The 26,496-nt window shown below is 40.9% G+C and overlaps 1 protein-coding gene across 5 annotated transcripts in view; it reads left to right on the forward strand.

The window, feature by feature from the left end:
- Positions 1-26,496, forward strand: part of LOC306828030 (adhesion G protein-coupled receptor D2) — a 75,057-nt gene that overhangs the window by 32,603 nt on the left and 15,958 nt on the right. For all 5 annotated transcript variants that reach the window (XM_079350210.1, XM_079350212.1, XM_079350211.1 and 2 more), the window contains exons 21-23: positions 4,217-4,258; positions 8,205-8,258; positions 11,405-11,558. In XM_079350210.1, the coding sequence (XP_079206336.1) occupies positions 4,217-4,258; positions 8,205-8,258; positions 11,405-11,558 (250 nt within the window). The remainder of the gene's footprint in view (positions 1-4,216; positions 4,259-8,204; positions 8,259-11,404; positions 11,559-26,496) is intronic.

Here is a 26,496-nt window from a genome sequence, read left to right on the forward strand (position 1 = left end):
TCCTCTCTTTTATCGCCAAATGGAGATGCAGATAGCTCTATTTGTGAAAAGTGTCTCTGTGTATTTGAATTTAGGCTTGGATATTTGACATTAGGTCCAACTTGTTCAAATAGCTCTCATTCTCGCTGTTGGTTGACACTAAAGCCTGGAATTCTGTAAATGGATGTGGAGGTTGCGGTTTCCAGCAAATCTGTCGGGCTGATAAAAAGATGTCTGTCTGGAAAACGGTATCGATTTTGCTTTTTGAAGCAGAGTTAAAAAAGTAGAGATCATTTTTGAAGTTGAGTAGTGGCACTGCTTGAGGATCTTTTTTTAAGCTGTCTGTTGCTTGTGGTTTAAAACTACCTCTAATAAAAGGAACCATACACAGCTATTCTATGACAGATTTTTTTTTCTCTTATATTAATATGTTGATGCTGGAATAGAGAGAAACTTTCTCAAGCAGCCAGGACTTTTGTGGGACGCTTGTTGGAATCGTTCTATGTTTTCTTCGTCACTTTTAGTGCTTACCAAAGAGCCATGGAGACATGTGTTAACGTGACAGAATGACCTAAATGAATCTCAAAAGTTACAAAAGGCTTGTCCGTGTTTTTTAAGTGTTTCAGAACATTTCCAAAATAAAATACAAACTTGTATCACAAAGCATTTCTTTCTTAGGATTGGAAAATGATCAAATTTAACACTGACTTTTTGGACTAAGGGAACATGGAAAGTGAATTGTCAATTACTACAGACTAGCCTGTTAGCAGTGGGAGGCACAGTTAATGAACTTCAGTCTAAGTTACAGAGTTAATACCATCAATAATTAAACAAGGTTCAAATTAACGTTTACTGTTTTTTTTTTATCAAAAAAACAACAAAAACATAAATGAATCCACCTTATAGTTATCCATATTCTCAATCTGAAGCTGAGAGCAGGTTGCACAACTTACCCGATATGTGTGGTTTAGTTCGAGAGTGAGTTTCTTTGGTTTTGAGTTTGTAGTAAGTATGTAAGTGCAAAGTTAGCATGACCCATGAAGCCACATATGGTTTATATGTGTTTGAAAAAACAACATGTTTCTAAAGATGTATTTTAAAGCATTGGTTTATTGCACATTTGTTCATTAAGCCATTATAAATCGTTTATATTGATCTATGTATGAATGATTATCAGCAGTATATTCCAGCATGTGCCCTGCAAGTCGCTCTCTCCTTGGCAAGACACCACCCTCCCTCCTTCACTATAGTTTGTGTCTCTTTACATTGAAAATGTGTTTCCCGAGGACATTGTCATAAACTTTGAGTTGCTGAGATTTTTACCTGCCAGTGCTGCACTCCTGAACTGAACACATTTGGGAGGTTGATTGAGATGAGGAAATATGGGCGCTAAAAGGTATGGGAGGGGGATACATGAAAAAAACAAACAGTTGAATGACAATTTGCTGTCCTTCGTAACACAGACAGAGAAGTGGAACAGCTAACACAATGTGCATGTGCTTGTGTTGGCATTGCAGGACTGATTTCAGACAGAGAAAAACTTTGAGCCCTGTCTATTTAAACCCAATCCATGGGAACTGAACAGAAATCTATCAGTCAAAATAGACAAGCTTTAAGGACTTCTTAAAATGAAGTGATGATAATCTTCATTGAGTTTTTTAACGTTTTCTACCTAAAATGAAGCCATTCAGTTGAGTCACAAGGACAGCAGAGATGGACATGGTACATTTTCTACATATCTATCAGCCACACATGAACTGCACACGTGTTAAAACAGCATCAATTTTTTTATTGCATTTGGTCAAAGTGTTTTAGATTTCATCGATCCCTGCCTCCGACTTCCACAGACAGAGCCCTCAGGATTAGAGGCTAAGATGCACCACCCTCGTTAATATCAAGAACTACTAGTTTCTCTTGTGTTGAAGCATCACACATCTCTCTGGGGCAATAATGTTTTTGGTCAAACACAATGTTTGTTGGCTTTAACTTTTTAAACATACAATTGTTCCCTAATTAGCTGGATGCTAATTAATTCATGCTCCCCTGTTTGATGTACAGTGAAGCAATACTTTGAAAGCAACAGCGTTTATTCTGCGCATAAATTTGTAGCATTTGCCGCCGAGTTCAAAAGAAGCAGGACTGAATTTAGAAAAGCACACATGCATTTAAATAATGCGACCCATTTTTTGTCTGTTTGTTTTTACTGGGAATATTAATGAATTAACATTTTAAACAATCTATCATCATTGTTGTGCCGCCACTTATTTTTAACTCAATTATATTTTAATAGATCACTTTTCCTAATGTGCACAGTACGTTCGCCTCACTTTGTTCCCTACACAACAAAAGATTAATTACAAATAAGATGAATGATCAAAAACATGATAATCAAATTGCAACAGTAAGTAGGAAATTGCAATTCTAATGCAATACAATAGGGTATGTGTTGGAAATTAACCACCCACTGTCTTATTATATGTGAGTGTCAGCTGAAAACCAAACATCAGACAGTATGCTTTCCTCTCAATAAGACTTTGTGCTCTTGAATGTTTTTTTTTTCTTCTTTTCAATATTGTATTCATGAATAAGTCCTATATTACCTTACAGTGGTTTTATTCCTTTGTTGGTTTGTTTTAAAGGAACCACTTTCTGCACGAAGGAAACGGTAAGAAGTGAGACAGAAACGGCTGGTCTCAGATCTCAGTTTGATATTCCTTGCTCTGCCCGTTGTCTCTCGCCTGTCAGAGAGCAGACGACTTGTCATTTTAAACATGATGGATGTCCATAGGTGTCACATGACAGCCCGACAGGGCAATTCAGTCCCTGGAGGACGGGAGAGCAGCTAGCAGGAGGTGAACGGACAGTAGTTTGGGCTAGAGGTCGTTGTCGTTGTCGGCCATCGCCCAGCCTGTCACTCTGAATGGCCCCCCAAATCATGTTGTCAATGGTGATGCATCGAAATCTCCCTCTGGCCAAAATTGGATGCTCCAAACTCAACTTGATTGATGCATTGACCAGGTTGTGTCTGCCATCCTCAAGATGTGTCCTTACCCTTGTTTAAAGATGAAGCAACACAGACACACTCTGAGTACTAAAAAGAAGAGGATATACTTGTTAAAGTTTTTGATAGACAGACCCACATTGACATCGTGTTGACAGAAAGAATCTGCCGTATCTGACATCCTTGAAATATATAGGATTTTACCTGCCATTTAATTTTTCTCTGTACATCTTTTCTCTCCTTTTTTTTTTTGAGGGAGAGTTCAATCGGTGCTTAGAGAATGTTTCTCACTGTTTCCTTTGAGCTGACGACATTCGCTATGGCCCGAAGGCGAATGCACAGCTTGTACATTCAATGGACACACAATGGATTGGAATGAAAAATATCTGTTTTTCTGTGACCAAAAGTGCAGCCTTTATGCCTCCAAGGGCATGGCATTCTTTCGCCCTGGGTACTAGCCATGGAGTTTTGTGAACATGAAATATCTTCTTTTATGTGTCATTTTTTTCATTATGCTCCCTCTGTCTCTCTCGTTCTCCGCTCTCCTCGAATGGTTTTCCTTGATAGCCTCGTCTGGCCTGAGTTGCTCTCTTTATGTGCGCCCGTGTGTGTCTTTTAATACATTCTTGTGCTCACATTGTCTTTGCTCCTTCATAATTTCTCTATCTGTATCTGTTGCACGTTTTTTTTTTTTTTTTTTTGTATGTTCTGTGTGTGAGTGTGGGCTTGAACTTATGTTTTTACATGGGTCCGTTGGTACTCGAGCATATACAGTATGTGTGTGTTTCTGTGTCTGACAACACAGACTGAACACAGACACTTGAGATTTTTCTATTTGGACAAAGCTGTGTGGAACCTTGGATTGGAGCCTTTGATGGCTTAGTGGGGGCTGGAACGAGGAGCGTGAGTATTGTTGATGAAACAAACACAAGCTGAGCCTCAGTGAGGTGGCCCAGTTTGGAGAAGTTGTACTCTCAATTCCTCCTTTTCATACTTGTCACTACAGTCTTCTTCAGCTGTGTGGAGCTGGAACATAGTTTGGCAGTCAGCCGAGCCCGTTTCACGTCACTTCACTTGTTACATTAGATGTTTTGTTTTTAAACAGTGGGAAAGAAAGAAGACAACTGTAACAACTTTGTCCTCCTCTCTTTCTCCCTCTCTCTCCCTCTCTCTCTCTCTCTCTCTTTCTCTCTCTCTCGCCCTTCCTCTCTCTCTCTCTTTGTCTGTTTTTTGCAGGGCCTGTTCATCTTCCTGATATATGGGGTGTACAACACAGAGGTAAGTCTGCATTGTGTCTCAAGGCTGTCGGAGTGAACGAGAGAAATGACAAGTTTCTGATGGGCTTCCTGCCGAAAAGCTGAGTGGGTGGGGTGGGGTGGGGGGGAGGGGGTGATTCAAGTGTGTATATGTGTGAAGGTGCGTCTGTGGATGGGTGGAGGGATGGGGGGGGAGACATCGTTTCCACGCGAGCGTCCCACTGCCCTTCATGCTTGGACTAACTTATATGCATCTGAGTCTGACCATTAAACACTGACACGCCGCCGTTCTCAGCCACTCATTCCTCACCTACATTGGCTAATATTTCACTGCCTCTTTAAGTTTTTAAACTCACGGCCCTCCATTTAGCATCCTGACAAAGCCGCCGGCCAGGGCTCCGAGGGGCCCCGAGCAGTAACCAACGGAGGAGGAAAAAAAAAGAAAACAATATGCAACCAACAATGGGCAATGAAGGAGTGAGGATATCATATTGAAATGATGCTTTATTACCATTTAGATGTGCTTTAGCTGTGTGGAGACAGAAAGATACATTTTAATGCGTGAGACTCAGGTCATGAAAATCACTCTTGGTCAAGTGTGACTCTCAGTCTATGTAAATAGGTTTAACTCAACTCGTGAAAAGGTCAAATTGCTTCCAAGCCTTCCTAAAACACAGCGCCTTTTCTTTTAACTTGTTCTCTATTGCTCCTTCTTTGCGTCCTTACTTTTTAAACTTTAAAAGAAAGTGAGGATGAGACAGAGCACGCATCGTCACTTAAAGAGTCTCTGTGAAAAATAGGCGAAAACAACTGACGGTAAATTCCTGAAGCGTTGAACAAAGTCAAACTTATGAGCTGATAAAGATTGACGTTAACACAAACATGGAGGTCATCACTCGCAGTTCACCTGTTTTATTGTGCTTCTTATTGTTCCATGTTTGTTTATTATATGTATGTTGTGTTTTGTTGATGTAAAGCACTTTGGGACCTTAGTCTGTGAAAAGTGCTTTAAAAATAAACTTGAGTTACTCAGTTGAACTAACAAGCTGTCTCCTCTGTGGGAGGATTGATTCGTGGTGTGTGAGCTTTCCTTTCTGATAAACACAAACACACCTCGTCTTTTCATTTGCCTCTTGATGCTCTGACTTATGTACAAGGTTGTCCTGACCTTATACAAGCAGCTTCTTTTAAAAGCTGAGTAGAATTGTTGTTTATCTTTATATAATCATCAAAATTACATTCACATTTCTATCTTTAAAATCTGCCATATCTTTAATGTAAGATTAGCATTTTCTGTTATTTCCCTCTTTCTCCTAGCTCTCTGCATGCATCTCTACTCCGGCGCATGTCCCTGAGTCATAGGCGAAGCACCAACAATGCACAGCGTTGGCAGAGATGGCCTGACCTTTCACTCTGTATAATAAATCAACACTGCATTCTTGCTTAAGTGGCTTTTTTTTTTTTTTTTTAGTACTTGAGAATTCATTTTCTTACACTCTAGATGTCCTTGACCCCGAGGTTTTTCATGACATACATGTTCAGGTTTTCAAAAGCAGCACGCTGTTTTGTTGTCATTACAAAAAAAGAAATCTGTCATCTTGCTTTTATTCTCACATACACATCTCTCTTTCTTCATCTTAACCCACAGCTCCTTTTGTTCTCTCTCACCCTGCTTGTCTTCAGCTCTGTATCACAAACTTCACTTGGCTTCAGGCATCACCCGAAAAGGACGATTATTTTCTCAACAAAAGAATCCCCAAAATACTGAATATGAACGATAACACAGGAATTATGTTTGATTGTTACTCCTCCAGTTAACCACTCCTTTCAATACATTATCAGACACATAAAGCTGTTGTCAGGCCCAAAGTGTAAAGAGTAGAGGAAAAGAAATGTTGCAAAGTTGCTCCAAGTCTTTGACCTGGTCTCCAACCATCCGAAGAACACTTTTTTTCTTTGATATGCAAAAGAGAGCTTGAGTTATTCAGTGTGTGAAAGTTGGTAGAAATGCTTCATTCACGAGGCTGTAATCAGGCACAGTGAGTACAAACATGGAGGAGAACATACTTGGTCTTCTGCTATTACACTAAAGCGCTGTGTTTTAATTGCTAATTACCTGACAATAGCTTTCCATTATTCGTTGCAATTAGCTTTTCCTTGGTGGTCACCTTGTAATCCCACGCTTTGATGACCTTTTATTTCCATCAGCTCCAAGGATGTCGGCAGGTGTTGTCGGGTGCGCTGCTTTCATATGGTAATTGTTTAGCGCCCATTTACATGGGAAACCACGCTTTGCATCACGGCAAAACCTTGAGTGTGCGCAAAACCCCTTAAACACATAACGATCATCTAAATCAATGCCCTTCCCCTCATTGTCAAATGATTAATTAAGTTGTGTCATGTAATTGCCTCAGCACGCCGGCTGCTTTTGATATCAGTGAAAATCCCCAGGACTTCCTTCTCCAGTGAAACAGTGTTAGGACGGTGTCTCCCCAACACGCACACTGTGTGGAAGACCTTCTGGGGATCACCTCCTCAAAAATACCATTTTTAGAAAGATGATTGTGGGGCTGTTGATTCTGCCTTGTCACAGGGCTCAGGCTCTCTTCATTATGTGGCCCTTCAACGTCGGTATGTATGCAAAACATCCTTTGTTTACACACGCTGTCTCTGGCTCTGTGTGTGTGTGCGCTCAGCGTGCTGTCATAATTTATGACACGCTGCGACTTAATGAAGCCATAAGCCATAATGCATATTCACTAACGTGGTGGGCTGGGCTAGGACGGGCTGCGGTGATGAGTGCCCAGCCAGAGAAGGCTAACAGAATGCATGGACACAAGCATGTGCTCACACACACACGCACACACGCTCACAGAGGCTTCAATCTAATCTGCTTCTTGTTTATTTTTAATTTGAACAGATAAAAATCTGCATTTTAACAGTAATAACAAAAGGCTTGTCTTAAACAAAGAGGTCCAAATATCAAATTCAGCAGAGAATTTAATGATAGTAGTAATTTAAAATATCACATGCCCTGACTTCTAACTAAGTTAGGAATCATCTAACACTTATGAAATAAAGAAAAATATATTCCCCCTCTGGCCTTCTCAAGAATGTAAAGATTTATCTGAGGCTAATTTGAAATATATATTTTTTTTTTCCAAACATCTTTTTAATTGTCCTGATCTATTCATATCAACCTGGGATTATACAAAAGTAACTTCCATGTTGCATTCAAATGTTTCCTTGTAAATTAATCTATTGCAGCCAATTACAAACGTGGGGATTCAATCGCTTAATTGTCTTCCATCATGTAATTACATGAAACTGTTTTGATGTCATTGATTTTTCTAAATATCTAGAATTGTTTAAATAATAATAATTAAAAAAACACAGTTTTTCATTTGAAGAGAAAATTGTTTAAAAAAAACCGACATGACAGTAGTAACTGTGAAAGAATTTTAAAACAAGATCATTGTTCATCTTAGTTTTGTTGAAGTGTTTTTATAAGTAAGCATCGCTCTAAAATCTGTGAAACTTGTCTGGTGTTCTGTGTGTTAAAAGACAGCGTGTAGTACACCGTTTCATCCGGAGTGTAAAAATGTAATCTGTTCTGCTAGGGCGGTCTCTTCTCCTCCAATAGATCCATTTGTTGGTCCCGGCGCTCTACGCTGACAGATGATAGCTTGAAGTCGTCTCCTTAGTTTGCCAGCTCTATGTGTCACTTTCAAGTCCCATTAGCCACTGGGACATACAGGAGCACGCTCTCACAAGTACACACTCACACATCTCAACTGCTGCCTCCACTGCCTGAATACTGCTGCTCTAAACCTCCCTCTTCCTGGTTCTTTTCTCCTTTGTCCAGGCGAGACTATTGGGCAAGAATTTGCAGTAATTTTTGAATTAATTGATTTCATGATTACTTTTTTTTTTTTTTTTTTATTTCATTCTCTTTCTCTGTCTTTCAGGTTCGGAGCACGGTCAACAGGATAAAGGAGAGGAGAAAAGCACTTAATTTTTCAGTATGTATTTCTTTTCCCCCCTCTGAATAATCTGTCTCTTTGAAACACACTGGTGCATCAGACTTAATTTTCAGTACAGCTTTTAAAAAAAATAAAAAAATAAAACATCTTCAGCATTGAAAAACTGGTCACAAAGCAACATTGTATATCTGCTAGCCTCCACTGGTTGACAGTCCATGTTAGATGCCCTTATACATCAAACATAGACCCTCCATAATAGCCCCCCCCCCCCCATCCTCCCTCTGCCCATTGCAGCACCTTCATCCCAGCAATGTCAAGCTCCGTGGTGGGTTACAAGTTTCTAATCCAGGACAAGCAGTCCCCTGACATTAAAGTGTCAGGCCAGTATTTATACCTTGTTGGACGTAGCTATTTGGCTGAGGTGGTGGGATGCTGTGTGTGTGTGTGTGTGTGTGAGTGTGTGTGTGTGTGTGTGTGTGTGCGACTGTTTGTGTGGATACGAGATAGTCTACACAAAGCACTTTTAAAGTACTTAATAGTCTCCAGCATACACCAACCAGCTCACAGTCCCACTCATACAGACAATTATAGACTCCGGCACACGGTCTCATCGGTCCACTCTGCTTTGCCTCGCACACACACACACACACACACACACACACAAATGCATCTTGTCCCCCTGTAACTGATCACATTCACTCCACTCCTCTTTGCCCAGTAACTCTTTGTCCTGCCCCTCCCACTGCTCCCTGACCCAAGTTTAAGCACCCTCCTAATATTCTTCACCATCACCCACTTCAGGTCATTGAAGAAGGAATGAAATAATTTCTGACAGCAGATTGATGTAAAAAAATGTGCAGGGTGCTTCTACTTTTTTAACCCCTCCCATCTTAGAGACGGACACTGCTGGGATGGAAAGAAATGAAATAAATAAATGTAAACAATTTAATGTGTCTGTGTGTTGGACACTTAGGAGTAAGAGGGGCCCAGGGGCCCCCCTACCACCAGGTGCAGTCTGATATATCGTCTGCTCATGTTATCAGTGAGGCCCCCCCATCTCCCGTCATTTTTACTGCTTCCTCTCCCCTCTGTTGGTGGCAGTTTTCCAATCTTGGCGGGTTCCGCTACCAGAATGCGTTTTTTTTTTTTTTTTTTTTTGCCATCACTGCCGCCTGACGATTTTTAGCTAATGCTATTTTGTGCCATAAATCCTGCTTGAAATACTGTATCTACCTGTCCCATAGCTGGATAGGAGACATTTGGCTCTAGATGACCGCACATGCCCTTATATATCCCCATGTTGTAAAACATAGGATTGGGTAGCGTGCCTCACCAGCTGAGGGATAAAGACTCTGTGGCGGTGTTACTGCATATGGGGTCATTTGAAGACGAATGGCACTTGTCGGATAGAGGGGTTTATGTGTTGCGTTATTTGCAACCATTGAAGGGTTAATCCAATGGGAAATGATTCCTCCAAATCTGATAAGAGCATTCAAAGTGGATTTGAAATTTGATCTTTAAAAGTTTTTCTGCTCAATAACAAACATCAGAAGCTGTAAGCATTAAGTATAGCTTAGATCAAACGTACCATATGTGTATTTGGCATTACAAGAATTATTGGAGGTAATAAAGATTTTTTGGAGAAGATTGAGCTCCAGGTTAAAAAAAAGCAGCAAACTCTCACTATATACTGCAGGAGAAGTGCACATGACATTAGCTTTCTATAAAGGCAAACACAAAACTTTGTTATCCTTTAGATATTATAGGAAAACTTAAACTGCATATTATCATTATATTGCTGTTGCCACATTGACATGACACACCCCTGACCTTGAAAACCTCTCGTATAAATTTCCCCAAATCTAATCACACACACTTCCATTTTATATTCCACTCTTGTGTCAACCTTTTTCAGCCCTCCTCCTTGTTGTTGCCCTCTGCACGGGTTTGTGTCGCACACAGCCCGGGGGGGGTTGTTTACACACACACACACGCTCACACACTTTGACCAGTGTATCCTGCCTGTTTGATACCAAGTACCTCCTGACCCACCCTGACCTCCCTCTTGTACACACACAGCCAGATTGCTTTGTGAAATAAAGCTGTCACTTGCAGGACCCAAATAAAAAACATCCCCCCCTCAATACTCTATATGCCCCTGACACCACTGAAATATAGATATCAATTGGAAGCGGATTAGTTTTTTTGATCTTAATTCATGTTTGACAACATATAAGAAGATCTGATTCTCTCGAAGCAGTGTTGTAGCAAAAGGGGAAACAATGAATATGTATTTCATTTGCTCAAATTGACAGTTAAGAACTTCTGCCTGTTATTTGTATTTGTTCACCACAAACACAGTTATGTAATATTGACATGCCATATGTTTTGTCCAATCAAAGGCTTTCAATAAAAATCTGTATATCTCTGTGCCTGCGGTTTGAGTTTACAGAACAATAACATGAAGCAGAGAATTTCTTATTCTCTTCCCATCTCTGTGTCTGCTGTCCATATCCTCTGAAGCTTGACATCAACAATACACACACACAAAAAAAAAGCAGACCCAAGTGTTTGCCGTGTGAAGCTTTCCTGTCTGTTAAAAGTACAGCAAGAAATCTAAGAGGCCGCAGAGCCTATTTAAGCCCCCGCAGTCTGTTTGAGAAGTGTGCAAACAAATAGGTTTTCTGTGATTGCCGTTTATTTTGGTCTGGCTGAAAGATGTGTGGAACAAGGCTCTCTGAATGACATCCACGGAGCAGCTGCTCTGGTTTGTTGCTGGAATTGTTTGAAGGAAAATACAGTAGTCTGAAATAGTTCACAACATCTCCTTGTTTCTTAAGTTTATTGTGATTCCTTAATCAGATATATTCATGGTACTATAGAAAGATGGAGGAAAACTGCACTTCTGTTGATGCTTAAACAAAGTGCATGGTATAGGTATATTCTCCTCTTTTGTTCCAATACGAGCTGGTTACATTAAACTGTTCAATCTTTTATGGTAGATTGAAAAAAAACAACCTATCAGAGCACAAAGAAGTTTAAAGAGCGGAACACGTAAACACCTATGTATTTACCTCACAAAAGTCCGTTTTGCAAGTATGTATGAACCAGATCTGTTTTTGCTTCTCAGTTAACAGAAAAGTGAAAAAGTGACCGTGCTGACACAGCCTTCTCATTTCATACAGAACTGTGCCAGTTCCCGACCATCCAGCTCCGTTACCAGCTCTCGGCCCGTCAGTTACCCACTGGGAAGCAGCCCGAGTCAGGATGACGAGAGCACCCCAACCGACAACAGCAGCACCAACCAAGGCTCAGGGAAGGACGAGGAGAAGACCAGAGGTGAGTTGTCAGACCAACCCCATAGTTTGTAGCTACATGTCAGGCTCCTTCGACAAACCATGTTTGTCACATAAAACAATGGCTGTAATGTTGATTTGCAGTGAAATGGTCCTCGTGTTAGTTTATAAGTCAAACTAAATACAGTAAAACAAAATCATCATTAATGTTGATGTTAAATGTTGATCACCTGTGCGTTCACAACTCTCACAGGTGAATAGGAATTTGAATTTAGATTGAAAAGTTAGATGTGCAGTCCAAACTAAGCACCTCAAGTATTTCTTCAGCTGTCTTTTCCTCCTAGTGTATCATCTCCTGTTTTCAGACATTTTAGATCACAATCAGTTTGGTAGGTTCTTATGTAAAAGGCTTAGCGAAGGATTGAACATGTTTAGGTATAGGTCAAGCATGGCTCCAGGATTCATATTGTGGACGGTCCTATGTCGAAGGTAAAAAGGGTGCGTACCCTTTTTACAGCCTTCTATTTTCTAAACTCTTAAAGAACTGCCTCATCATGTTTGTCTGAAAGACTTTTATTCACCTGCCAACTACTCATATGTAAATTGATACACATAGTAGGACATGTTGCTTTTTTTTTTAACAATGCACAATTAATGATCAATAAAAGTAATGGCCCAATCTTGTTTATTTTTTCTATGGATTGTCAAGTGGTCAAAAAAGAATAGCATTAAAGTGTTTGCTGATAACAGGGAGGGAGAGAGTTATCGTCGATGGGCGAGCTACACTGACTTGGCGAGAGCAGTACTGTATATGTTTTCCAGACAAATAGAGCCAATAAGACATTCTGCACTACTTCCTGACTGTTCCTATGTTGTTTTTCTAGGATGTGTCAGTCCCAGGCTAGGCTATGACAATAGACACGTCTCCTCTCACAAGCTGTGTCAGTCACTGTGGATGAGATCGATTCGGGAAAGATGGACAAACATCCTTGAGAAATGTACTGACTTTTACCTGGGTCAGAACTGAGTGTCTGTCTTTCACATGGAGCCCTCTCTCTGCCCCTTTCATTGATCCCTCTGTCCAGCAAGAAACCATCTAAGTAGCATAGAGCAGTCTGATATGATTGGTCAAAACTTCTCAGAAAACAGTATCTCTTTCCTTCTTTTTTGGCGGGGGGGGGGATTTTATGGTGGATTTTAGGTGTGAGATTCAAATAAGAAATAAAGTACAAGTAAGGAAAGTCTATCTTCTCCCCGTTATTAGGGTGGGCCAATCTATTCAATATATACAGTATGTTCTAGTCAGAGGTACTGTCAACATTTAGCCAACCTTTATTGATAGAGGTGGGTGGTCAAACAATTAGAAACACTGTATCCTTCAAATGGTCATGGAGTTGAGTTTAAGGTTTAAGCTACATTTGTGTACTCCCCCCACTGTTACCCCTCTTCCATATCTGCAAGGCATTACTGCAAGGCTCTCTGAAACAGAGACACAGCTGGCTTACTGAGTGAAATCAGAAACATCAGAAATCTCCTGTTAAACGTGAACACTAACCAGACACCCTGGCTGCAATCGAGCTGTGTGACCCATGCTGCACTCAGCAACGTTAGGAGTCGTTTTGTTGTGGAAAAGATTGGAGACACCACTTTCAAAGCAGGGAAAGAAACCTTAATTTAACTGCATACTCAGCATAGGGTATACTATGTCCTTCCATAAAGCATTATAAACAAACAGATGTGCCCCCTCTGTCTGAGATAGTGGCAGCTTGCATGTACAAGGTCATCTCAATCTGTAGTAGGACTGGGAGTGTGCTGCTTTTGGTACCTTTATGCCGTTTCCATCGTTCTGTTTGTTCAAGCTGGTTGGCACAAATGTCCAAGGTAGGCAGTGCGCTATGTGGAGAGTGCATGGAGAAAAAAGTAAAGCACATAGGTATTGGCTGTGAGCACAAGAGAAGGACAAGTGCATAATGAAGGGATGAAAGAGGAATCGGGGGTGAAGCGTGGGTGCGTTTGGATTGAAAGGGGAAGGGTTGTGTGCATGTTTTTGTATGTGCATAAGTGTTGTACTCCTGATGAGATGGCCCCCACACAATGGCTAAGTTGAAGGTTGCGAGCCCTTTAAGAAGGAATAATATGCTGGGTCACGAGTGTTACCTCACGTCATCGTCTTGCTTTGTTAAAGCCCCCTTCCCAACAATCACAAACAGCCAGGCAGTCGTCTTTCTTTTATGCTTTGTGTTTGGAATTCAAAGGTCGCTCAGTTTTCACTTGAGGTCTCTGCTTTAAACTCTTTTGAATAGTCTTTACGTTTTTTTCCCCCCGGTACAGTGTTAGTTGATCACGATCTGTATCTGTAGATTAACTCATTCATTTTCATCGTATCATTTTGGTGACACTTGTTCTAAATGTCTTTTATATGTTAGTGTTCTCAATGTAAGAATTGCAAACATAAAGGACTTGGTTTGCTGGGACTTAAATGTGTTTCAACTTTAATTTCAGCTCGAGGGATAGATTGACTGCCTGTTTGCTGTTTAAAAAAAAAAAAAGAATTAGAAAGAAAATGTTTTTTCTCCAACATCCGGAGGTTCTCACAAGCAAACCTCTTCTCTGTTGTCAATACCAGTTTTTATAACAGAGCTTGTAGGAACCATATGCCTGCACATTGCTGACATCTGACACTCCTTCCCCTTCCTCTTCTGCTAACATGTGTTTCTCAAAACTCTTGCAATTAGGGGCCTTGCAGATAAAGTAGTGTGGCGGTCTATTGCATGCATCCTCTGCAGATTACAGCCAGATACAATTCTGACACCAACATGGGGTACACTCGCCGTTAACTATCCACACACATCACTTGTCATGCACGTTTAGCCCCGTTCATTGACATGCAACAGGATCCCCCGCTCCAAAGGAAATAGTCCTGTGTGTAATGACAGCATGTGTGCGTTTCATCTGGGTGCTTGCTGTTAAATCTCTATTTGCAAATCAGCTTTGGTGGACCATGAACTATGAGTGTGTTTGTGCAATAAATTTCCTAAACATCATCAAATAGAATTAGAAGTCATAATGTTTGGAATAAATGTTAGCACTTTTAGAAGATATTTACACACGAGAAATTAGATGAACAGAGTAAAAAGAAGAAGTTTATTGCAGCCATATTTTTAATTTCCGAGAAGATATTTTATGCAGCACTGTCCTACAGCAAAATTGGACTCTTTGGGAATTGCCTTCACATTGATAAAGCCTCAGCAGAATCCCGGGTTCTGTGTTTGTGGGACAGAGAGGTTTAGCCTCTGAGCAGCAGCTTATGTTCAGTGTCTCTCTGATGCAAAGTGATGTGTACTAATTCTACATCTGCTCAAACCAAACAGGGCTCAAAAGTTCAGCCAAGCCCCAGAACTGACTATGCAATAATTAAACATGCTACAATTTCCCTGCAATCCCTTCTTGTGTCCAGAGGTGATTGACAAATATAAGTGGATTCGTCTTCAGGGTTTTTGTGTGTTTTAATGAAGATTCAGATTTGGTTGGTTAGCTCGGCTGTTTAGAGAAAACATGGTGAAATAGTCTCCTGTCATGTGGGCTAAAGCTTTTGAGGACTTGATTGTAGCCTCACAGTGTAAATACTCAAACAAACAGGCAGTGGTCAAAATGTGCTGTCGGTTCGCCTTGTATTTACATTCCTTTTTCCCTCCCATTTGGTTTCTCTCACTCTTTCTGCCTCTTGGATCTGATTTTTTAATTTGTATTTACTTTCGAGCTTTCCTTTCTTCTTTTTGTTCCTTCCTCTTTCTCTGACATGCAATACTTCCATTCCCTTTATTCCCCCAGATTGTGATAGATGTTTGTCATATTTATGGTTCTGATTGTAATGTCTTTAGTAGTGGGGCAAACCGTTACAGGAATCAACATTTAAATTGTCAGCCAAAGCACGTGTCTACCATTTCTCTTCGTTGTTTGAAAAATGTAATATACATTCGTAGATCATATGAAACTCTTAAAACGACTGTCTGTTTGTTACTCATGCTGCGTTCTTGCATTTCGTATTCATCACACCCAATGAAACAAATCCAAAGATGAAATATTGAGTCCATTTGGTTTTTCTTAAGTGGCTTTAAGCGCAACTGTTTATGCATATTCGCCCAGCCGCTGCAAAGCACACTACGCTCCTCCGATTTGTTTTCCGCAGCTGTTCTGCATAAAACGCCACGCTATCACGCACAGGCGAAAGTCTGGTGAAGGGAATCTATTCATAATTCAAAGAAACAACAAGGCACAAGCTGTGGCATTGTCAGATATAATAAATTGAGGAGGAAAAGAGTTGAATTTGTATCTGCTTACTGAGGTTGACTGCATTATACATACTGCAGGTGCCGCTGAGTGCGTGGTAATAGGATATATGATGGATGGCCAAGCTACATAGGCTCCCATTCTTCTGAGTTATTCATCTATTTATCCTCTTATTTATTTATTCCTTCACCCAGAGAGACCCTCACAAACTCAGGATTTGCTTAAGGTCCAGTGCTAGCGTCAGTTCTGATGTTCGCTCGTGGTATTGATAACTTAAGGAGAGGCTGCTGTTTGTTGATCTTTTATGGCTCTTCTCCAAACCTGAGAGCAAAACCGTATCCAAACATGCGTCATAAGACTTCCTTAGAAACCATAAATAGATATTGCACAAATGATCAGAATGTGAATGAAAACTTTCCTGGAGAGTTTAAAATGTATCGGTCAAATGTTTGAGCCCCTGAAGTGTTTTATTTGGTCATTTCTGGATCAAGAGAATATTTCCAATGAAATATGTATCTACCTGCTATTATTATTATGAACAAGAAACTTGGACACAAAAAAAGATACATTTAGTGATATGTGATAGGTGTTCCCTCTAAGACAGTCTTGTCCTTCTTCTTAGTCCTAACAGTACATTTAATAGTAGGATATAAAAAAACATTTTTTTCCTTTATCATTAGTCTTTTAGAGGAAAAACATGAAGGAGGTAAACTATTGATTTAATTAGTGCCTTCAGATATATATCTTCTTTTTTGTTTTTCTCCAAGCAGACGCACAGCATTTACGAACAGAAACTCCTCTCGTCTCAGAACTTTGAGAACTCACGAGAAAAATGTTGGACCTGCAGCCCGCACAAACACCTCCACGGTGTCCACAGCTCAGTCATGCAGTTAATTTACTGACACATGTGCCTGTTTATTTAGCTTGTAGTCTAACATCAGAGCGCTTAGTCTGTGTCTGAAAATGATGTCGGGGAGATCAAGGCAGATTTACGTGCTGGATGAAGGCTGCAAACCCGATCACAAGTTCAAAGCCGGAGGATGACAGAGGATTGGGAGGGTAGGCTGCCCACTCCCACCAAATGAATGGTAGGGAAAAAATCTAGATATGAAGGACAGAAGTCATGAAAGTTATACCTAATAAAATGTTTAAAAATGAAAACAACTGTGTCTCTGAAGTTTCACCAGCCCACCTTTGACTGCACACAGCCCGCACCTAACTGCCTTTCATGTTTAACCCTGCCACTGATCCCTTTAAGGGTGCCATTGAAAAACCTGCATGTGTTCTGCTGCAGGTCGCCTCCCTTTGGCCAAACTGTCTCTCAGTTAACCCCCCCTTACCTTTGCCACGTACCCCCTGTCCAGCAAAATGTGCTGCTCTACTCCGTCTTAGTTAGTTCTATTTCCCTGTTCGAAATGTGTTCACTGTGAGCGTCAGACACGCACACATTGAGCCCCGTCTTTTCCCGCATTAGTCCTAACACGGACTTAAAGCATTCACCACTGCTACTGTTGTGCAGCTGTCAACTCTGAACCAATCTCAGGACCGCTACTCCCTCCCAGGATTATTTTCCGCCATCCTCGTCTTCACAGCCCATGACAACGACTTAGCCAGCAGCTCACCACAAAGCAAAGTGGAGAAGAGGAAGGGGCTATGGGGGGAGTCGGGCCGTAGATCAGGGCAGGGAGGATGGCGGCGCGACCAGGAGGTGACAGGGGAATAACATCCCTTTCTCCTCAATCGACAGGGACCATAACTCCTGCCTCTCCAGGGACAGATTGAGAAAGGCAATAGCCCAAGGGGCTGTGAAGCACGGATGCTTAGGAGAATTGAAAGTTAAAAGAAAAACGCAGTTTGCCGGACCACTACCACTGATTCAGCCGACAGAACCACTTTTTGCAGCTGGAATTTTCTCATTTCTTGTAATTCTTTTTTCAAGACAGCAGTAGAAAGGCCCAAGTGGCATACTATCATAAAATATTTCAAACAATAAATCTCTTATAGTATTGGGAGATTTTTTTTGGTCTTCGCACTTGAAGTTGGTGCTGAATGTGCTCATCTTTCTTCCTCAACTGGCTTTACATAAATTGTATTTTGGTGTCGGAGGTTGATAAAATGAAAACTGTTGAAGAAGAGATGATGATTGACCTTAAGCTCCATTTTAGTTAGTTTGAGATTAAAGTGTAACAATTGGCCAATGACAACATGGTATTCTTTTGTAATGAAAGAATATGAGGACTTATCTCCAACTATCCCACGCATGCTTTTTGCCAGATAACTTAATGAAACCACAAGTACCAGGGCTGCCATTAAGATAACAGCGTGCAGGCACTCATGAAAAGTAAAACTTTTCTGTTTTTTTTTTTTATAGTTGTGATATTTAAAATACTACATAACCCCCCTTTATTCTTTGTGCCATTGTATGCACCATTTAAGTCACAAAAGATGAGACAGACACAACCTTGAGTGTTAAAATCGTTTACTATAGATAGTTTGAACAGGGTCCAGATAAAAAAAATAAAATAAAAAAAACCCTTGCAAGTCTATTATTACTTCTTTAGATCTGCTCCCCTGCATGCTTTGTCATTTTCTTTCTTTCTTTCCTACAAAAATCCTTTTTTTTTTTTAAACTTATCTGCCTTTGCTCTATTCAAACTCTCCTTCTCCTTGTCCACTGCAGAAACAGTTTCTGTTGGAGTGGCTGGGACGGTAAGCAAGCAGTCGGGCAGCAGCGTTTATAGTCTGATCAATTTTATAGTGGCTTATTGAATAGCTTTTAATGCCCTTCTTTATTTTCAGTTGCAACCTGCAGTGTCTGCTGCTCCAGGGCTCATCTGATGACTCGCTAGAGAGAGACAATAAATTTTAATACATCATCTCTGGAAAATTACACATGTTTAATCATGGATTTTTATTGGCTCATCATGATTACATTATCCCAGTGCGTAAGGCTCATAAAAGAAAAGAGGTGAAATTATCTATGGCATTTGGAAGCAGATGGTTAAAAAAAAATAATAATAATAACCAAATGACTTTGTTTATTATGCAGTGTATTGATTGGCTCTGTAACTGTTTCACATATGCTTCAAATAGCAACCATCTAAACAAGTGGAACCTTCTCTACATATGTCTTCCTTCTGTCTGTGTTTCTCAGAGCAAATATTTGGTAAGATATTAGGAGATGCATTAGTCTATCTGTATTTGACTAAAAGTGTGTTTCATGCAGTTTATTTCAATGATTTAAGGAGTGATTCAAGGAAGAATACTTGTCCTTAAATGCACTCATTTTTCAATCACTAAACGTTTTATTACTTCCTCATCTTTTTAGAACAAAAACATGTCTAATTTAAATGTCTCATGTCAGGGCTTCACGGTGGTGCACTGGTTAGCTCTGATGCCTCAGAGCCGGGACTTTTTGGGACGATTCCCTGTCTGACAGGAGCCTCTCTGTGTGGAGTTTGCATGTTCTCTTTTTGCATTTTGGGGTTCTCTGCGGGTACTCAAGCTTCCTCCCAAAGTCCAAAGCCATAGGTTAATTGGTGACCCTAAATTGCCCGTAAATGTGAACGTGAGTGTGGCTGGTTGTCTGTCTCTATATGTCAGCTTTGTGATTGACTGGCCAAGAGCCCAGGGTGTACCCCGCCTCCCACCCAATGACAGCTGGGATCGGCTCCACCAACTCCAAATTTGAAAATTGGTCTAGATAATGGATGGATGGATGTCCTATGGCAGCTTGTTCTTTGTTGTATTTATATGTAAATAGATGAACAACACCAATAATACATCAACAAGTAACCAATACATATGTGTTCCAAATCCAAAAAATAAGGTAAAGTGTGTCCTGCCGTCACGTGTCTTCAATGATTCAGTCTGCTCATTTGGAATGACTGGATGACCTACCCTCACACCTACCTGCATAAATGTCTACTGTAAGCCCATGCACTAGTTGCTAGTCATTCAAAAACGTCTATGTAAGGTCGTTTTTCTAGCTAATGGACTGGTATCCCATTTAATGTTCTTGGAAAGAGAGATTTTCTTTGTTTGCATACTTTGAAAATCAAGGTTACTTTTATCTTTTTCCAAAATGTTTAGCACAGCGTTCAGAGATATTTACACAGATCCTGATTCTTAAATGTGCTAACTTTCATGGCTCCTACAGAAATGATCATCATCAATTTAGGGGAATGCATGGTCAGTTTTTTGTTTTTTTTGAACAGTCAACTGGCAAACACTTTAATTAGCAACTTACAGCTGATTTATCAGAAGTAATCATGTACAGGTTGAGGTTATCCTTCTTTATTCTCCACCACCATCTCTACAACGAGACTGAGAGAAAGGTGAAATTTGAATGTGCCTCGAGATTTATCGAGTGCATATAAAAAAATATCAGGATCATTAAGTCCAACTCTACTGCCATCAAACTGATGAAAGCTGGCAAACACACACCTCATAATACTTGATGTGTGTGCCAGTGTGAGTGTGCGTGTGTGTATAAGGGATGTGATAAGGTAGATTGACTTCTAATATAAACGGTAGAGGTGTCTACTGACATCCGTATAGCAGTGCCCTCTGTGTCCCTGCCTGGCAACCTCATCCTCGCCTACGAGGGCACAAGAGAAGGCTGATGCTGAAGTGTGTGTGTGTGTGTGTGTGTGCGCGCGCGCACATGTCAATGTACATTCATGTACTGTACGTCTTTGTGTTTTAATTAACACGATACTTTGTGTTCTCATTAGTGTGTTTTCAAATGCTCTTTTGAAACGCTTGAATGTGTGTGAAGGTTTGTGAGTTGAAGAGACTAGGTTTGGGTCAGTCACAGAGCATATGGGTGGACCTGTATACAAGTGTGTGTATCTACATATCTTTCTCTCTCATTTACACATAATGCATTCAATCCCCAAGCCAACATACACTGGTGCAGGTTAGCCCTCCTCCACAGCGGCACCTGCTCTGCTGAAGGTGAAAGAAGTGCTCACTTGAGCTCATTGAAAAGTAGATGTGACAGTAAATTTTTCAGGCCCTTGTGAGATGGGAGATCTTGTTATAGCAGTCAGGATGGGGGTCAGGGCAGTGGCTGCTTGATGATTGAGGAAAAGAGAAGTAAATTCATTCTGCTTCGGGCACTTTGTCAAGTGCCAGTAGCTTACTGTTGAGAGCCACTCACCCATCACCGTGTTACGGCCCCAGAGGTCACCTCCAGCTCCATAAATCTGCCTCGCCTGCTAAACCTACTGCCTACCCCTGGCTGAGCACGATCTGGGAGAGAGGCTGCTGCAGCTGCTTCTGCTGCGCCTCATAGTCACTCAAATGAAAAAAAGGCAGAGGGTAGAATATAGATTCTTCTTTTGATGCTGCTGATGTTCTAAGAGCGCGACACTGGGTGTGTGGTGCCACAGGAGGTGTGAACATTTGGAATAATGGTTTTGTTGTGGGTGACTGTGTGTAAAAGGATGGATGCATTTCATTGACTGAATATTTCTAGGGAGGATAGAGGAGCGTTTTGTGCATTTGCAACAGTCGGGTTATTTTATCAGACTTTTAGACATGTTGTGCAGCTTGTTTTTCTGCAAATCCAAGAAAATGTTTTTTTTTTTCTTCCTTTTTTTTAAATTCCCCTAAAAATAAAAATGGTTTCAAAACAGAAAATTGTGTGAAAATAAAGAAATTAAAAGGGAGGCCTTTTATTGCTAACTACTTTTCATATGATTTTTGCTACAAGTGAAGGAACAAAGTAATAGTCATGTATCGCAATGATTCCTACATCATCTGACACGTCACACAAAATGCTCATCAGACTGAATAAAGCCAAAAGCAACAATGAGTTCAGACACAGGAAAAAGAAGAGGCAGGATTGGACCAGAGGGATGAGAGAGTGACAAAAGTGGAGTAAACAAAGCTGAATAAAGCCAACTAGAGCTGAAACGATTCCTCGAATAACTCGAATAATTCGATTACAAAAATTCATCGAGGAATTTTCGCTGCCTCGAGGCTTCGTTAAGTTTTTTTTTTTTTTTTTTTCGTCATCAAAACTTTGGTATGAGTATAAAACACGTCTAATGCAGCTGCAGCTACCTGCTCCTCTCTCAGCGCTAACACGCGCACACACACGCACACACGCGTGCGCGGCGCGCCCCTTTTAACTTTTAGTCAGCACACAGTTGATCCGTGATCCATACGACCCAGTCGGGAACACGTGATCTGGTCAAACGGTCGGCTTTTCTCCGTTCACTCTCTCCGTGTTTGCAGCTAACAACGATAGCAACGTCCTCTCACAGTCTCTGTCATAGTCTGTGAGCGTGCTGAATGCACGCGCTGCAGGAGCAGACAGACATGCACTTTTAACAATATACAGGCTGATAATATGAAAGGTCTAATGTCTTCAAAGCTAAATCAAGACAGAACTTGCTTGTGGAATAATAATTTAGGAAATATATATTTAAAGTTTCTCAATTTCCTTATCTGACATAATGATTGATTCTGTGATTGATTCAACAGAACATAATGCTTTCTCAATTAAATGTACTGTAACAGATGTGTAGGCTACACAAAACAGTATTTGCTATTTCAGCCATTAAAACGTGTTTGGCCTGTATTTTTCATCTACCTGCCACCTTGACCAGTGAATCAGAAAGTGAATTTGGGACCCTGTCAGTAATATGGTGAGCATCATCATCAGCTGTAGAGCAGAGGTGGTTGGCTGTAACAAGCAGGCGTTTCCATGGTAACTGCAAAGAAGCAGGTTTGTAGGGACGACCCAAGACGAGTTAAACCTTAATTAAGCAAAAGTATGATTTATTCGATTACTCGATTAATCGACAGGATATTCGATAGAATACTCGATTACTAAAATATTCGATAGCTGCAGCTCTAAAGCCAACCATCCAAGGGCAACAAAAAGTGCTTCACTTTCATTAAACTGTATAAAGTAAAGAATATAGATACCTTCATAGTCTGCTCAGATCAGCAGCCTCTGCACTGTCTGATATTTACTTTACAATTATCTGCATTACTTCATTTTGAAATTTGACAGTGTTTTAGTTTTTTTTTAAATGGGAAATATATCCTATGTTGTGCATAGGGAAGTTGGAAACAGTAGTGTCACAATCCAAACGGTGTTGCTGTCCTATCAGGTTGAACTCTGCCAACGAGTGGTGCAAAAGAAACCTGGCCTCTCGCTTCAGTGGGACACATGAGTTAACCGCAAGGCCACCGGCAACCATTACAAATATATTCAAAGTCCTCGTAAAATGAAACATCAAGCACCCTTGTGTTAAATTTTCATTTCTCAGCCTTGTAAAATGTTTCAAATGTCTGATGACTTGGTCTGCACTCAGTTGTGTGTACTGATTTCCGACCACTTAAAAAATCGTTTTTCAGCGGGCGCTGGGGGTGCGGTGCAGATGTATTGAGGCCATAGTCCTCGCACGGGCGGCCCGGGTTCGTGTCCGACCCGTGGCTCCTTTCCCGCATGTCTATCCCCACTCTCTCTCCCTAGTTTCCACCATCCTCCCTCTATAATAAAGGCTAAAAACGCCTTTTTTCAACAATGTGTGAAATTGATCCCAACACCGTGTGCCACCTTCTAACTTGTGATTGGTTCTGTCCCGTTGCAGAAGAAAATACACCTTGACACGGCATTAAGGTAGTCTTACAGTTCAGTCTTATGGGGACTAAAAAGACTGAATTGACTTCCTTTTCGTACAGCATATCGATCCAGGGATAGCATGCAGAGTTTTTTTTTTGTTGTTTTTTTTAAATATCAAGGTTTATGAACCATTTAACATTTTCTCTTCGAGAAGTGTTTTTGTTGAACTTTAGATTTTTGTTAAACTTTAGATATAATATTTCTTCTATCTATACTTATGGTGTCACACTGAATCCGCCATGCATAACACCACAAGGGATCGTTATCTGACATTCTTAATTGAACGTTGATATGTCGTTAAAGTATTGATATCTTTCACCGTGTGCCAACAGTTTTCTAGGATGGTGGTTTAGGACTAAAGTCAGAAAAAGGAAAAATGATCTGGTGTGCGTTTTTTTTGTGTATTTAAGTGTGTGTGTTTGTGTGTGTGTCATGTAGGTGTGTGTTGTGTTCACATGCAGGCCCACGTGTACAGATTGAGAGTGATGCGCTTCTTTCTGATGTGTGTCACTTTGCACCATAATTACATCTACCCTCACTATGTGTGTGCATGTATGTTGAAACAGCTGACACATGTGTGTATGTGTGTGCACACCTTTCATGCTTGTAGTGTAAGACTACCAGCCTGCTTTCAATATAGCCTCTTATTAGGTGGTGATTATCCTGCCTGTATCTGGCTTCTTTCAGCCTTTGACTGGAAGCTGGAGAGGCCAGGGGCACCCTGGTAAGAAAGGAGTGAAAACTTCCTGAACCCAGATTCACCCCACAGCCCTTTAACCCACTCCACACACACACACACACACACACACACACACACACACTCCATTCTGCGACACAAAACAGTTCCTTTCCCCCCTGTCCTGCCCCTTCTGTACTCTAGAACCACCACTTGCACACCGCCACAAAAAAGAAGACGCAAAAGGACCAGATACATAACGAAAGAAACCTGAAGGAAAAGAAAAGGGAATAGGTAGCAGACTGGGAAGAAAAAAAAAACTGTGTGGCAAAATCTCGACGGCCCGGCTGGGGACTTTGTAAGAGCCCATACATCAGCTGTCACCCGAAGTGCTTCCACAGAGCCACAGCCGAGAAACACAATAGACTGGACAGATGGCCCCAAACAAACTGCCGTGGGTTTGATGCTATTAAAAGCTGTTTACCACATGCCAGACGTCAGCGAGTGTAGTGGATACATTGTACGATCATTTCAGAATGACTGAGTGTGTGTTTGACTAAAAGCTTCTGGTGTTTCATTAAACCCTTTGCTGTGTATTTTTAGCTAACAAATGACCCTTGTCAGCTTTAATAAGATGTTTGTAAATGTGTTGGTAGTTGTCTCATAATTAAGATACAATCAAAGACAACACATGATGGTGAAATACAAACAGTGCAATGATTGATTCGGGCAGAGTAGGTGCCAGCTGACCCAGTAGGCCGTGACAAACTTTTGGCTGATGACCAATAACCAGTCGAATATAAAACAGACCCCTTGCTCCCTCCGGTGATCCTCTCATCTGCTCTCCTAAAGAGCGTATATCTGACACCTCCGAATAATGAACTCCTTCAATGCACTGACCTTTCTCCTTCGGACTACTCACCCGCCCTCCTGCCCTCACCCATGTAGATGAGACAGAGACAGATGAAGATATGTTGCAATGTGTGTGCATGTTTGAGTGTCAGCGGGAATGGTGGGCGGGGCCGCCGTGCAGTGACACAGTGAAATTAGTTTTGGTGGATGGTTGGCCGACCCACTTTCAGATCAGCAGTCAACCAGGGAGATTAATCCAGACACTGGAGGCCTGCTGGAAAGCAGACATGACAGGCTCTGAGTGAGAGGAGAGAGACAGGCAGGTAGACAGATGGGGCGGATGGGTTCATGACTGTGATATGCATGCAGAAATTGTGTCCATATATCTCTATGGGTAACTTTTCAAGTTTAACATACAGATTGTTGAACTCCTGGGGACATGAATCATGTAAAGTCCACATGGTTCTCACCATGGACTCTGGATCATTACCAGTCTACGTAGGTGTGTTGTTGTTGTTCTAGTCCACGGAAAGTTATAAGGGGGCAAAATAAAAACAGCGCACACTGTTTTGTACTGCCATCAAAGCATGTTAAATGTTGTGAGAGAACTACTAAAACAAAGAAAAGAAGATTTGATGAGTCAAAGAGAGCCACATCCGACCTGCCTTTCAGAAGTTGGCTTAATCAACTCACAATACAGATCATAGCTGGAATTTGAAATTGAAGTTTCAAAAGGCTGTACGCTCCCCCCCAGACTTGAGAAGATCTGTATCACAAAACAAGCCAAACTAGTCATTGGAATTATTGCAGGACTGAGGGTTTAAAACTTGTTTAGTGTGTGTTTGAGGGAGCTCTCCATTGTCAGAGTCAGGTCTAAATAAGATCAGTTTAAAGCAATGACTGTTGTGTAAAAATTGAAGTTTCAAAAGGCAGTATTACAAAATCCTCTCTCTGTTACCCTTCCCCACTATCCGCCATTTTCGCTAAATTGAAGCGGTGAGCGGAGAGCAAAGGATGATGGTTTCTGTAGTTTCCACTTCCATCGCTCTGCTCCACTGCAGCTGACACATAACTTCATCACATCACAGGACGAAGGCGTCATTGAACTCTTTTATTCTCTCGCAGTACTGCCAAACTGACGAGAGCGTTACATGTCTAGAACATTCCTTTTTACATTGCGTGATTAAAACAATCCTAATTATCTGTGGTCAAGAAGAAGGCCCATTTTCACACTGTCTTTGGAGCTACCTGATTAATTAGTTCAAAAAAAGAATTAAGAAAGTGTCATATAAACTGATATTATCTCTATCAGGTTGCCTTTCTGCCCTCGGCATTTATCCTTGGACAACTTCCAACTGAACTTCAGTATAATATGTCTCACCATAACTTCTTATGAGGTGTTTATTTGTGTTGTTTTTATGCTTTGGTTATGTCTATGTGTTGCTGTGTGTATCTTTATTCTCCTGAAAGGCATAAGAAATATAATTTAAAACAAATGAGCTCCTTCCTGTTTTATTG

This window comes from Symphodus melops, assembly GCF_947650265.1.
Source record: "Symphodus melops genome assembly, chromosome: 8".
Lineage (NCBI taxonomy): Eukaryota > Metazoa > Chordata > Actinopteri > Labriformes > Labridae > Symphodus > Symphodus melops.